The sequence below is a fragment of the Erythrolamprus reginae genome, chromosome 1 (assembly GCF_031021105.1).
Source record: "Erythrolamprus reginae isolate rEryReg1 chromosome 1, rEryReg1.hap1, whole genome shotgun sequence".
In the NCBI taxonomy this organism is placed as follows: Eukaryota; Metazoa; Chordata; class Lepidosauria; order Squamata; family Dipsadidae; genus Erythrolamprus; species Erythrolamprus reginae.
In genome coordinates, this window is record NC_091950.1 from 112,796,775 (window position 1) to 112,812,377 (window position 15,603).

Below are 15,603 nucleotides of genomic sequence, written 5' to 3' on the forward strand. Positions count from 1 at the left end.
TGACCTCTCCAGATTCCTAAGAGGTCAGTAAGGGGTGTGGATAAATGCACTAGAGTGTCTTCCATCCCCTGTCCTATTGCTCTCCTATATCTCCTATACCTCTCTTCTATTCCTATATCTCTTCTTCTATTCTTTCATTGACATGTTCTATTCCTATATCTTCTCTTCTCTTCTTTCTTAGATATATTTTACTATGAATATATCCTCTATAACCTTCATTATGTATTTTACTATGTGTATACCCGCTAAAACCCTCATTGTGTATTGGACAAAATCAATCAATCAATCAATAAATAAATAAAATAAAATAAATAAATGTAAGGAACTCAAGAGAATTCCTGCAAGTTAATCATGGGAAAGTGCTACACTTTGTAGAACTGGAACTTATAATTGTTGCATTTTTACTTTGTGTCTAATTTAAATTGTAGCTTCTTTGTCTGAAACAATACTTGTCTATTTCAGATCCATAGTCTCTCCCTCTCTTTCTCTCTTCTCACTCATATTTTTCTGTTCAGTAATAATTTGCAATGCAACTACTGTATGCTTGTATGCAGGGAAAAAAATAAAATTCACTTTAACAGGTTTCTCTGCTTTATAAATCAACAAATAAAACGGTTGAGTGATTATGTGAAGAGTTATGTCATACATAGGAGGTTAATATTCAGAATAGATTAATATTATATTCTGCAACTAACTAAGTCTATAAGCACTTCTTCTACCCATTGACTGAATTGTCTGTTGATGGGCTAGAGTTTACTGTAGTGTTTGTTCATTTTGATTGGGCAACAGATAATGATGTATCCTAGTTTAGTCTATTTTTATAGGAATGCAGTTGGCTGGTACTCAGATGAGAGTTGGGAGTCTGGAGGTGACAGGATGCAGTGGTGCAGGTGGCATTTTGTTGAGTGAGAGGGAAGATGTAAAATGGTGCTCTAGATTAGGAGATGCTCGCAAGTTGCAAAAATATCCCTGAAATTGGAGCCAGTAGAGTAATTGTTCCCTGTTGGTAGGATGAGCCCTCTGATTGGGAGAAACATATCTGGATCAAGAGATGTTGATGTGGCCTGGAGAGTTCTCCATGCAAAGATACCATAGTGGGGACAGGAAAAAAGAGAGATTGCAAAAGACAGAGGCTGGGCCATTTCTTGGGAAGGTGTTGGGACAAACCAGATTCATTCCAATCTGGTTTGTCCCAATGACTTGCCATTTAAACCCCAGTAACCCTGGTTGAGGCTATTCTTATTTGATGCTTGGTTAGCATATAATAAAACTTTCATTAACCACAATTTAATTGTGGATAAGAGATCTATGCTAGTATGCATTATTGAAATGTGGCTGAATGAATTGGGAAGATGTACCTTTTTGGAGACCTGCCCAGGTGAGGTTTATGTAAGGCACCAACTGTGACTGCAGGCAAGGCAGGAAATTTCAGAAATTCTTATAGCTACCAAATTACTGCTCCAAAGGTAGCTGATTGTTATCTGGAGGCTATAGGGTTTCTGAATGGGGAGGAACATGTTTCAACTTATCTGGCAACCCTTTGAAGTAGGCAAGGTCAGGAAACAGACCAAGCCAGGATATTAGAAATGTTACTTACTGTTGTACAGCATTTTAACAGAGTCTACTCTGATTCTATGTGCTCTGCCTACTCTTAAAGCACATAAAATCAAGGCATGTTGTTTTTAATTTCTTTTCATGCTTTTCAGTTTCCCATTGTCATTTATGCTCTCTTAACTCGTCTTGCATTCCTTCATCAATGTTATTCTTTCCACTCATCTATACAATCTTGGCAAAACCACATGGCAATAAATTTTAAAGCCTCCCAAGTCTGGATATTTTCCATCTTTAATTCTTAATAGGGATTTTTGTACAGACAGAGTTGATGTGAAATTTTTGTCGTCTGGACTCATAGCTCCTGCTTGCACTCATTTTGGATAAAGACCAAATCATGGTTTTTTATGCATTATATAAATGCATAAATAACATACAAATCCAATAAATAAATAAATAAATAAATAGATAGATAGATAGATGATAGATAGATAGATAGATAGATAGATACCTTCCAATTTGATTTTTAGAATCTGCTCTATCAGGATAAGAGATCTATGATTGTATGCAGCCCTGAACAGCATTCAGAAGTTGTAACTGTTCCAGAATATGACAGTATCTTGAAAATATCAAGATGTGAACATAGAATACCAGTGTTCCATGCTCAGGTGGGTTGCTAAGGTGGAATGGAGATGCGTGCTTGCCCCCGTGGCTCTGAGTGCTAGTGGAGTCCAGCACAATTCTGTTATTGCAACTGTGCAGGTAGCAGAATTGCACATGGAGATGCAGGTGCGCCCATGTTTCAGCAGGTTTTTTGCTTCCTGAAGCTGTGTAGGTAGCAGAATCACATCTCCGTGCGCGATTCTGCTACCTGCACAACTGCAGCAGCAGAATTGTGCTCGACTCCGCTAGCATTCAGAGCCACGGGGGCGTTCCACCCCCGTGGAACGTCACCATTCCACCTTAGCAACCCACCTCTGGTTCCATTTAGATGATTTAGATGGCTCTATGTCATCTAATAAGGCTTTAAAAGAAAAGTCTGGCTTTTCTCTCAAGAGCAAAGGTTGGGTGGTAAGAGAAACCTCTTAACTATTTGTGTTCTGTCTGTTAGGTAAAAAGGGCTTCTGGTACATTGGAAGTTGATTGTTATTTCAGTTCTTTTTAATGTTTTTGGAATCTTGTTGTTAGCTGCCCAGATTTGCCCCAACAAGGTGCACAGCCACATGAATTGTTTAAAGAAGTAGTCTGAGAATAGAATTTATTTATTTATTTATTCAATTTTTATGCCGCCCTTCTCCTTAGACTCAGGGCGGCTTACAACATGTTAGCAATAGCACCTTTTAGCAGAGCCAGCATATTGCCCCCACAATCCAGGTCCTCATTTTACCTACCTCGGAAGGATGGAAGGCTGAGTCAACCTTGAGCCTGTGATGAGATTTGAATCGCTGACCTATAGATCTACAGTCAGCTTCAGTGGCCTGCAATACAGCACTCTACCTGCTGCGCCACCCCAAATGACAATTTTGAGCATAATAACATTTTCCCCAAAGCTCCCAATAAACCACAGGGGTGTTAAACTTGTGGCCGATGCATCACACACTGGCCATGCCCACCCCTGTTTTAATGAAGGGGAAGATTTGATACATCATGTGATGACAACATGATGACGTGAGTTTGACACCCCTTCCATAGAAAGTCATCTGATGATAATATTACAAGTTTCTGAAGGCACTATTGCTTATAGCAGGGTACTGGGTAGACTGAGTGTACTGCTTGATTATAGCTTCATTGCTTTGATGCAACATTGTGCACCACTAGCTAGCTCCACCTTGTAAAGTGTGCACTAAAGTACATATAAAACACAGCTCCCTCTGCAAAACACATGACTTTCACACAAACTTGAAGAGGGGACTTTTATTTTCCAGCAAATGCAACTCTGAAAGTTTGGCCATTTTCTGAAAGTCTTTCTATTGAGTGAATCTATGTGTATTGTACATGCGATTTTTACAGCAATATGTAATTTCTTAAAGTTATGTAAGAGTATACCATGTAGTTAAAGCAAGTCTTCCATCTAGTGGTTTGTGATGACTGTGACATTTAAAAAAATACCTGAATAATGCAGCTGGCTGTTAGAAGGAATGATGAACAGATTATTCAGGTGTTATTCAGCACAAATTATGATTACTTGATCTTAAAAGAAGTTGAATTATATAGGCATATATCTAGCTATATATATATATCTTCACATTAGGCATTCTTTCTGATTTGAGATTTCAAAGCAGCCAAATGGATAATTTTAGCAGTTAAAGTGGTAAGCATTCTTGTATAAAATAAACATAGCCCAGGTGTTTATTCCATATTAAAAAGCCAAGCATTATTTTACCTATCTCAGCAGTAGGTGTGTTTTTGTTTAACAAAGCACAGAATCATAAAAGCCAAATCATATCATATTCCAAGGTAATTCATTGAAACAAAAGCCATCGCTAAGACCTTGATTTAGCTCAAAACTTGAAGTATTTAAACTAATCTCCAGGGTAGAAACTTGTTCTTTCTCTAATATAGAAATATTATTTTGTGCTGAATTTTCAAATTCATCTTGAATAAATGGCAGAAACTACATGGGTAAACAAAGAGTTATTTTTTCTGCTCCACTTCAGCATGTAAGAATGAATCACAGTCCGTTTCTATTTGAACGATAGGGATGGGTGAATTGACAGCAAACCAATCCACTGTTTTATGGCATAAATGTACAGGATAACGTTCTGCTCCAGAGGTTTTATGTAATATTTTAAAGAATAGAATAGAATAGAATAGAATAGGAGTTCTTCATTGGCCAAGTGTGATTGAACACAAAATAAAATTGTCTTTGGTACATATGCTCTCAGTGTACACAACAAAACAAGATACTGCAAAGTTAATAAATAATAAACATGATTTTCAAAATGTTTTAACTGCCAGAGGTTCTTGCTCTCTTAATTTATCAGCAAAAATGCTTCCCCACCATATTACAGCAGCTTCTGCAAAGCTCCTGTATAGCTGTATGATCAGTGTCACAACCAACTGGGTAAAAAGCTGCAAGCTTAGACTTTCAAAGTCTCAAAAGGTTTGATAAATAATCTGATTCCAAAACGGCTAATTGAGTGCCACTGATTGCTATGGATTAAACAAAGCCTTATTTATAATGAAACCAAGGTTCATCTTTTTTCTATTTAAGCACTATAGCAACCTAGAAATAATTCTCTCTCTGGCAAAAGGGACTGTTTACAGCTGTATCTCTTTGATATCCTATAGTAGCAGCAAAGTGCAGCAAAGGAGAATTAGTCAATTTCTAGAGAGAGAAAGATTTGGGTATTTTCATTTTGGAAAGAAAGACAAAACCAAAAGATGTAACCATTTATAAAAGTTTCAAAAGTGTCTAATCCCCATTCACAGAAGACTAACCTACAGCTGGATTTAATCTTCATCCGGAACTGTGGGAAACTTCTTTTATATCCCTATAAATGCATAAAGAACTAGACAGATGATTCCTTGGTTAAAACTAGAACATGACATCTTATGTCCCTATTTATGCACTTAATGGCTTTAATTAACCAATAAAGAGGGCAGAGAGTTCTGGAAATGTTTGATCTTGGATTATAAAATAAGATCAAAAACTTTCTAATGAATGACTCAAACATGTTGCAAAAATTATCTACTTTCTTATCACCAAAGGCAATGTTAAGATTTTTGTCTAATTCTACTTTATAGGCAATGCAAACTGAACAGTTCTATAAAATAACTTGGAATTCCTCCCTTGGGATGCGTTCTTTCCATGAGAGTTTTTATTGAGAATCCAAAACTATTTCTTGACAGCAAAAATGCTAATGTTATTTTCATCACAATTAAACTATGTATACTCTTTTCTGTCTGCAGTAAATTTAATTCCACTCCAAACTGAGAGTGAAAAAATATGATTCCTTGAAAACTACAAATGGTGTGCTCTGTCAAACACATTTGTTGGTATCCGTATAACTTGCATCTGTTTGGATAATCGTTTGCTTTCTTGCATCCCTGCTGTAGCAAAGAGATCTGTGAAGCAAATGAGACCATCATGTGCCCCATGTGTGAGAAGAGCTGCACACTGCAAAAGCTCAATGAAAGCTGCATCTATGCAAAGGTAACTGGTTTTTCATGATAATTGGTTTTTGTTTCCCAGAGGGCTTCTCTGAGCAGGAGGTGGGATAAAATAAGAAAACAAGGCCATGTATGGTCAATGGTAGTCTTATTCTAACTGTTGTTGCACTGAAACTTGCAAGTCTGAATCGGTGTGAAGACACATAGGTGTAGATGGCCTTGCATCATTTGGATTCAAAACCACAGTATCTGCTTTATCTAGTTTGACACATCTCCTCCCAACTAGAATGGACCCAATAAAATTAATATCTTTCTCAAATTGAAAACAAAGTAAGCCTCTTGATTGTGACTCAAGCCAAGCAGTTGAAACTTATGAGAAGCTAATTGAATAACTGTAAATCAGTTCATGAGATCACTAAAATTAGGGCAAAGTCAAGAGCCTGCAGAGAAGAATATAGGCAGATCAGATCTTCATGAATGTGCTTCCCTGTTTCTCACTCTATGTTCATAGAGTGAAATGTCTCTCACTCTATGTTCATAGAGTGAGATTTTGGGCCTCCCATCACTAGTGGCTTTCAAGAAAAGCCCTTGTCTGAAATGATATAGCATCTCTTGCTTGTGCAGAGAATTGGACAAGATGACCTCCAAGGTTCCTTCCAACTGTTATTCTATATTCTATGTTCTAACTAGGAAGTGGGTAGTTTGAGATGTTTCCTCATGGTACAATATTTTCTTGCCCCAGGCTCAAAGCCCTCTTATCTGACCTTAACAGAGGCTCTTCCTCCTGTCCTTTCAAGCTCTCCTCTCCAGCTTCCACTGAAAATTATCCATGTTCTATTTTCCTCCTAATACCACTGATCTTTAAAGAGCAGTCGATCATGCCATTTCATTGTGTTCACTATCTAACAAGAATTGTAGGGTTGGTGGACAATAACATCTTTGTGATAGAATCTAAAGGTAAAGAACAATCTGAGTGGGTCACTGGGATCAGAGGTTAGTTGTCCGAGCGTTCAGACTCATGCTGGGATCCATTCCCCAGGGAAGTTCTCTATCAGCAGAATGTGTGCTTTGGGCTAATCTATGTGTCATATTTATCAGATTATACCTCCTTCCTAGTTCACAAAGTGAGGGAGGGGTTGGTTGGTTGGTTTAATGCATAAAATAGTCCAAAGCACACATTCCGGTAGAGAAAAGTTTGCTGAGGATCAGAGGTGGGTTCCTACCGGTCCCAACTGGTTCTATAGAACTGGTAGTAAAACGGTGGTGACAATACAGAGCTGGGTCTGTCTGTGTCAGTCTTTGTCTTTTTTGGCATTTTTTCTGCCATTTTTTGCTTCTGCACATGTGCAAATGCTGAGTTTTCAGCACTTTCTGGCTCCAAACTCTTTTTTTTTTTTTTTGGCTGGTTTTTGCTTCTGTGCATGCAGAAAAGCTGAGGTTTTGGCACTGTGCATGTGTGCCTGCATGCCCAAGCAGTGTGTCCATGTGACACACAATGCGTGTGCAGCCACATAGCGCGGGAGGATCCAAATTGGCAGTGAGGTAAGTTAACCCACCCCTGTTGAGGATGGTCTCCAGCTAAAGTTCAAAAACTTGGAAGACTAAACCTCTGGTCCCAGTGACTGATCCAGATTGGATTCTGCAACATTATCCTGGGACATGTATATTTGTTTTCATTCATAACAGGTAGTCCTTGTCTTATAACAGTTCATTTAGTGACAACAGCACTAAAGTTACAATAGCACTGAAAAAAGTGTGACTTTCCCCACGGTCACATGATCAAAATTCAGATGCTTGGCAACTGACTCATATTTATGATGGTTGCTGTGTCCCAGGATCATGTGATCACCTTTTGTGATCTTCCAACAAAGTCAATGGGGATGCCAGATTCACTTAACAACTATTTATTTTTATTTATTTATTGGACTTATATGCCACCCTTCTCGGAGGACTCAGGACAGCTATGTTACTGTGTTACTGATTGCAGTTAACAACTGCAATGATTCACAAGAAAAGTCATAAAATGTGGCAAAACTCACTTAACAAATGTCTCATCTACCAACAGAAATGTTGGGTTCAATTGTGGTCATATGTCCAGGACTCTGTGTTATAACACGATGTTGCCAGATTCTTGATGGAGTTGGGAAAGGAAAATGTCAATCTTAAAAAGAGCCTTCTTACTTGGTACTTTGTGAAACTAAAAACATCAAAGTATAAAAATGTGAAAAAAATAATATACCTGTGAAACATCAGGAATGTATTGGAGGCAGTGCTTACAAATCCAAATTTAGTTTTCAGACAGCCAGTAAGTTATTTATAGACAATCCTGCTTTGGATAATAAGTAGTTTGTACACATTTTAGCTCTTGATTCCCTGATTTCAGAATCATTGGATACTACTGCTTCCAGTTACCTATCAGTATTATTATATTATATTATATTACAGTGATTCCCCCGGGTATTGCGATCCCGATCATTGCGAAACGGCTATATGGCGATTTTTCAACCCGGAAGTAAAAACACCATCTGCGCATGCACGCCCTTTTTTCTATGGCCACGCATGCGTAGATGGCGCCGGGCAGATCAGCTGCTGGGCGGCTTCCCTGGGTCTTCCCCCTCTTGCTGGCGGGAGGGCAAGAAGCCCCCCCAGCACCCGCTCGCCCGCCGTTCACCGCTCGCCCCGCCCTTCGCCCGGCCACCCGCCCTTCGCTCGCTGCTCGCCCGGCCACCCGGGTTCCGGGGGGTGCTGGCAAGCCCCCCATGCCGGCGGCGATGTTTTAAAACAGCCGCACGGCTTCCCAACTGAGTCCCGAAGCCAAACGTCAAAGGCGAACTTCCGCGTTTGGCTTCGGGACTCAGTTGGGAAGCCGCGCGGCTGTTTTAAAATGTTGCCGCCAGCATGGGGGGCTTCCTAGCAGCCCCCGGACCCCCAACCCGGGTTTGGGGGACTGCTAGGAAGCCCCCCATGCCGGCGGCGACGTTTTAAAACAGCCGTGCGGCTTCCCAACTGAGTCCCGAAGCCAAGGCGAACTTCCGCGTTTGGCTTCGGGACTCAGTTGGGAAGCCGCGCGGCTGTTTTAAAATGTTGCCGCCGGCATGGGGGGCTTCCTAGCAGCCCCCCAAACCTGGGTTGGGGGTCCGGGGGCTGCTAGGAAGCCCCCCATGCCGGCGGCGACGTTTTAAAACAGCCGCGCGGCTTCCCAACTGAGTCCCGAAGCCAAGGCGAACATCCGCGTTTGGCTTCGGGACTCAGTTGGGAAGCCGCGCGGCTGTTTTAAAACGTCGCCGCCGGCATGGGGGGCTTCCTAGCAGCCCCCCAAACCCGGGTTGGGGGTCCGGGGGCTGCTAGGAAGCCCCCCATGCCGGCGGCGATGTTTTAAAACAGCCGCGCGGCTTCCCAACTGAGTCCCGAAGCCAAACGCGGAAGTTCGCCTTGGCTTCGGGACTCAGTTGGGAAGCCGCGCGGCTGTTTTAAAACGCCGCCGCCAGCATGGGGGGCTTCCTAGCAGCCCCCCAAACCCGGGTTGGGGGTCCGGGGGCTGCTAGGAAGCCCCCCATGCCGGCGGCGATGTTTTAAAACAGCCGCGCGGCTTCCCAACTGAGTCCCGAAGCCAAACGTCAAAGGCGAACTTCCGGAAGTTCGCTTCAGGACTCAGCTGGGAAGCGACGCGAGCGAACGGCGTGGGCGGGCGAAGGGCGGGCGCGCGGGCAGGCAGGCGGCGGACAAGCGGCGGGCGGACAAGCGGCGGGCGCGGCAGCAGCGAGGAGTTTGCGTAGGCGGCGGGGAAACCCCAATCTTCGGCTCCTCGCTGCTGCGGCGGAAGTAAAAACACCATCTGCGCATGCGCAGATGGTGTTTTTACTTCCGCAGCGCTACTTCGTGAAAAACCGATCATTGCGAGGGGTCCTGGAACGGAACCCTCGCAATAATCGGGGGACCACTGTATATTTATTTAGATTTGTATGCCGCCCCTCTCCGCAGACTCGGGGCGTATTGCATACTTCTTGAAAAATGTGTACAATATCCATAAGATAAATCTTGATGGCTTCATTACTTGGAAGAAATATGTGGATTTATTACTTCCTTTTGAAAATCAGGACACATCTTTTTTCAAATTGTTGCATGCAAACTCTATATTCTATAACAACCAAAACCAGATAAATCATTGTGCAATTATTATTCGTGTATTGTGGAACTCACAATACAAACAAATTAAATTGATATTTTAATACCCAAGGAAGGAGTGGTTACCTGACCTAGAAACTTCGTTTCAATTTGTGGAAAGAAAAAATCGGTGTGAAGACACATAGGTGTAGATGGCCTTGCATCATTTGGATTCAAAACCACAGTATCTGCTTATATCTAGTTTGACATATCTCCTCCCAATTAGAATGGACCCAATAAAATTAATATCTTTCTCAAATTGAAAACAAAGTAAGCCTCTTGATTGTGACTCAAGCCAAGCAGTTGAAACTTATGAGAAACTAATTGAATGACTGTAAATCAGTTCATGAGATCACTAAAATTAGGGCAAAGTCAAGAGTCTGCAGAGAAGAATGCAGGCAGATCAGATCTTCATGAACATGAGATGTGTTATATCAAGAGGTTTCTCCCTTGCATAAAGGAGGTTTCAATCAGCAGGTTTGTGATAAAGCAGAATCGGAGCAGATCTGCATCTTTTGTATGGATCAAATTCAAAACCTCAACAGATACTGTATCTATATGCTTGCCAAGAATTGACAAGTAGAAACTTTTGAATCTCATTTTGAAACCAAGGGCTCAGAGTATGGAGGATGAATGGAGAGGCATACACAGCAAGATGCTTGAAGTCCAGTGTGAAATTTCCACAGTCTGTGTTGATTTGGGCAGCCATGTCATCTGCTGGTATTAGTCCACTGTGCTTCATTAAGTCCAGGGTCAATACAGCTGTCTACCAGGAGATTCTGGAGCACTTCATGCTTCCTTCTGCAGATAAGCTTTATAGGGATTCTGAGTTCAATTTTTCCAGCAGGACATGACACCTGCCCACACTGCCAAAAGCACCAAAACCTTTTAGTTCAATGACCATGGGATTACTGCGTTTGATTGTCCAGCAAGCTCACCTGACCTGAACCCCATAGAGAATCTATGGGGCATTATCAAGAGAAAGATGAGAGACATGAGACCAAACAATGCAGAAGAGCAGAAGGCTGCTATTGAAACATCCTGCTCTTTCATAACACTTCAACAGTGCCATAGGCTAATAGCTTCCATGCCATGCCACATTAAGGTAGTAATTGCTGTTGAAGGAGCCCAAACCATATGCATGTTTATACTTTTCAGAGGTCTGATATTGTTTTATGTGGGTACAATCCTTGTTTTATTGAGCACATGTAATATTCTAATTTTCTAAGATGGTGGATTTGGGGTTTTCATGAGCTATAAAAATCACAACTATCTTGCCTTGCATGTAATGAGTCTCTCTCATATATTACGTTTCACCTTTTAAGTTGCATTACTGAAATAAATGAACTCTTGCATGATATTCTAATTTTTTGAGTTTCATCTGTAAGTAATTCAGAGTATAAGTGTGACTCAGCCTTGTGAGACCAGGAAGGAATAATGATTTAATTAATTGGCATGCTGACAGCCAAAAACTGTTGCTGGGGAAGCTGAGTGTAAGCTATGGAATCCTGTTTATAGAATGGTTTATTTTTGATTCTGGCATTATTTTAATGGGACAAAGATGAATAATGTGATAGTGCAGATAGTTTTTTGAAGTGCAATATGTTGAATTTTTATAGTGCTAAGTTCGGCGTCTATTGGTCAGAGAAGCCTATAGTAATATCATTTTCTATTTGTCGTGAACTTATGGATAATCCTCCCTTAACATCCACTCATTCAGTGACCCATTCAAAGTGATGGTGTTGAATAATGAAGTTTAACAGCCAGTTCTCATAAATGCAGCCCTTGCTGCATTCCTGCTGTCACATTGCAATTTGTATGCTTGACAACCGGCTCACAATGCATGATCTTCTGTGCTAGCTTCTGACAAGCAGACAATAAGAAAACCAATAGTCCCAAAGGTGTTTCTTTCAGGAAACAGATGGACTTTCTTGTTTTTCTTTGAAGATATTTTGCTTCTCATCCAAGAAACTTCTTCAGCTCTGACTGGATGGTGGGGAATGTTCTTACATTCCATTCCCCACCATACTGTCAGTGCTGAAGAAACTTCTTGGATAAGAAGCAAAATGTCTTCTAAGAAAAACAAAGAAAGTCCAGTTGCCTCATGACATGGATGACAGAGAATCTCCATAGACACCAAGAAAACCTATAGAAGGTTGTAAGTGGTGATCATGTGATATTGTGCTTAATGGCTTTGTGAGATTCATTTAACAAAGGTCAGAATTGTTGCCGTATGTTGCTTCAGTCACATGAGGTCATGCTTTGCAACAGCGTCATTTAGAGACCAGAGTTGCCAGTCCCAATAACCACTGTTAAGCAAGCCTTACGTATATATCTGCTAAGCAGGGAATACCTCAACCCTGTCCAAGGCTGATCCGAGATAGTGACTGAGTCAAGTTCACTTAGTGGACCAGAAATTGAGACTCTCCACTTATGGTGCAATAGTTACACAACCACAATATTACCCTGCCTCTCTGTAATAACAGTAACCACACACAGCTGGAGAGGTTCTGTAAAATATGGCTTTATTTTCCAAAGTTGATTACTTGGCATATGAAGAAGGCCTTTTATGCATTAATTGTTTTTGTTCATTGCTTGGAAGCTACAATTTATTCCCCTGAGAAGTGTGCTTTGTCCCATTCTCACTGTTTTCTGGAAAGGAATCAAGACCTTGCTTTGCAGTCAGTCTTTTCGGATGGAACTAATTTATACTAATTGAAATGTGGTTAAGCTGTTGTAATTGTTCCCATCTTCTATTAGATTGAGTTGATCTATAGAAAAAAGAGAAAACCATTCATACCACGGAGCAGGCAAATATGATCTGAAATGGAGAACTGCTTCTATAAAATTAATTTCAATTATTATTTTTTTGATATTTGAAATTCATGGCCCCATTTTTTCTCACTAAGTTCCATAATTGTGCTTCAATAATTGTCCCAGAACAAATTATTTTGTTTGATGTTCTGCATAATAGACTCTATATACTGTATATCTTGAAAATTGTAATAATAATTTGTGATAATAATTTTGTGATAATAATTTGCACAAGTAAATAATAATAATAATTTTGTGATAATAATTTGCACAAGCAGAGAAGGGAAAAAATTGGGTTTTGTTAATTCAAAGAAGTTGTGCAATGTTTTTATATCTGAGTCTGAAGCTCAATAATTTGTTATCACTTTCACCTTTTTTGCTTCTTAACATTTTGAGTAGTTTCATTAATAATTTGCATAATTTCCTTTATTTGTTTCCTCCTAAGGTCACATACTTATTTGATAATGGAGGAACTGTCTTCTTTGCCATTTTTATGGCTATATGGGGTAAGTTGTTATTGTTTAATATTAATAATGTCAAATAACAGAAAACACCATATAGTCAGTGGACTTAATAGTTGAAGTAAAATGTAATATGGAAAAGAATATTTTAAAACTACTGGCAGGCATATGCAACATATGTCTTTATGACGCACAATTACTTGACATGTCTGGAATGTATTTTCTACAATTAGCGATGGAGTGTAAACTGTAAAGGAAATTCTGCCATATGTATTCTTTGAAGCAAATGTGTATATTCAGTTTTAATGGATTTTGCAGCAACATAAAGAATAGCACTGTTTTCTAGCATATAACTTTCCTCTAATAAAAATATCTACAAAAATAATGCATGTGTAAAACAAAATATGCTACTGAAATTTGAGTCAAATAACAGTAAATATTTTTTTTAAAAAAAGAAAGCACCAATGTCAGGTGATTTGTAGTTAGAAAAATTTTGCATGAGAAAATTTCTGTATCCAAAGAGGAAGTCGGTCCCTAATGGTTCTGTCTGATTGCTGACACTGGTGGATGATGAGCATATAAATCACATGAAAAGTGCATAGATGGCTAAAAACAAATTTTAAAAAAACCCTCCAGAACCTTTGTATATTTTGAAGGGAAGGGGGGAAATTATAACTATGGAACAGTTGAAATGTTGAACTTTTTAGTGATACCACATGGAATCTTCTCTGAAATGAGAAGGTTTTAAAAGTGCAAGAGAGATAGGTTATGTCAATGATGGTGAACCTTTTCAGCATCAAGTGCCCAGACTTGTACATGCATGCATGTGAATGTGCTGGAGCACTGGAAACCTGAAGACCAGCTGGCCATTGTGTGTATGCCTGTTTCTTGGGCAGGTTTTGGCTGTTTTTGAGCTGTTTTCAGGCCATACTCCATCACTCCAGCACCCATGAATACCAGCTGGCTGGCATGCATATGCATGCCGGAAACCAGAAGAACAGCTTGTGACAGTGCACATGACATAGTTTCACCATCATGGGGCTATATGATGATAGCAATAGCATTTAGACTTACATACTGCTTCACAGAGCTTTGCAGCCCTCTCTAAGCAATTCCAAGAGTCAGCATATTGCCCCCAACAATCTGGGTCCTCATTTTACCAACCTTGGAAGGATGGAAGGCTGAGTCAATCTTGAGCCCAGTGAGCCTTGAACTGCAGCCGGCAGACAGCAGAAGTAGTCTGGAATACTGCTTTATAACCAATGTGCCGCCAAGGTTCTTGTATGCAAGTAATCTTCACTTAAGAACCATAGTTAAGACTGGCTACACCATTGTTAAATGCTATAATGTAGTTAGGGTTAGGAGCTGACTTACAATGTATTAAGTGAATCATCAATGGTTGTTAAGTGGGATATCACATTACTATGATTTGCGATTTCACTGCCAGCTTCTCCATTGATTTTATTTTTCAGCATTTCTTCCTGTAAACATCTGGATTCCCACCCACTTTGATGTTATGAATCAAGACTGATTCTTGACAAAAGCAAAGTTGAAACTATCAATGTTGTAGGGCAAAATAAACATTTTGCCCTACAAAATCTTGGCCTGGTAACTTGGAATATAATCCCATTTTCTTCCTGTTAAGTAAGATCAATTCCAAGAGAGATTTTATTTTATTTTTTTAAAGGCAGCTTGTTCTTATTACATGTTCAGTACATTCTATGTACTCCTTTTATTAATTTGGCTCATGTTCTAAAGAAATGGAAGTCTTAAAATGATGGCAAAACAATAGGACAAGAAAGCAAATAGACACACCATTTTAAAATACTAGAAAGATAGTAGTTTTTAAAGCATTTTGAGTATGGGCCTTTTTTCCTTAAAGATGTGCAAGTAAATGCTTTCTCGGTTTGAAATCATCCTGATATAATATGTGCTAAAATGTGACTGAAAATAGATCCACAGCACAGTTTTTGTCCAGCAAAAATGGTTGGCTGTATTTTAGTGCAAATGTTTTGAACAGCAAAACCACAGCTTCAGGGAATAGTACATAATGACAGAGACCAGGGCAAGCCACTCAAAGGCAAAACCACAGTGTCATATGATACAAACCTATCCTTGCATGCTTCCATCTTAATGCATGATGCAACAGTACATGTGCTGAGGTATTGTGAATGCTGTTTTAGGGCCCAAGAGGAACAAATTTATTCTACTAAAATGCAAATCAGGTACATTATCTAGCTTCTCTTTGATACTTAGTTTATCTACAAAAAATATTTAAAAGCCTTGAAGTTGATTCTTCTCCTGCACAATTAAATAAACATATAGTTTATATCTTGGGCTGCATTAGAATAACTGGGCTACATTAACAAAAGGATAAAATCAAGATCATATGAAATATTGCTTTACAATGCCTTAGTAAGATCACATTTGGAATATTGCACCCAGTTTTGGTCGCCTTAATATAAAAAGACATTGAGACTCTAGAAAGAGTGCAGAGAAG

General features: G+C 39.8%; 1 protein-coding gene across 3 annotated transcripts in view; it reads left to right on the forward strand.

Moving 5' to 3' along the window:
• The window catches only part of ANO3 (anoctamin 3), a 292,176-nt gene that overhangs the window by 238,447 nt on the left and 38,126 nt on the right, over positions 1–15,603 (forward strand). For all 3 annotated transcript variants that reach the window (XM_070761935.1, XM_070761933.1, XM_070761934.1), the window contains 2 exons: positions 5,611–5,707; positions 13,088–13,148. In XM_070761935.1, the coding sequence (XP_070618036.1) occupies positions 5,611–5,707; positions 13,088–13,148 (158 nt within the window). The remainder of the gene's footprint in view (positions 1–5,610; positions 5,708–13,087; positions 13,149–15,603) is intronic.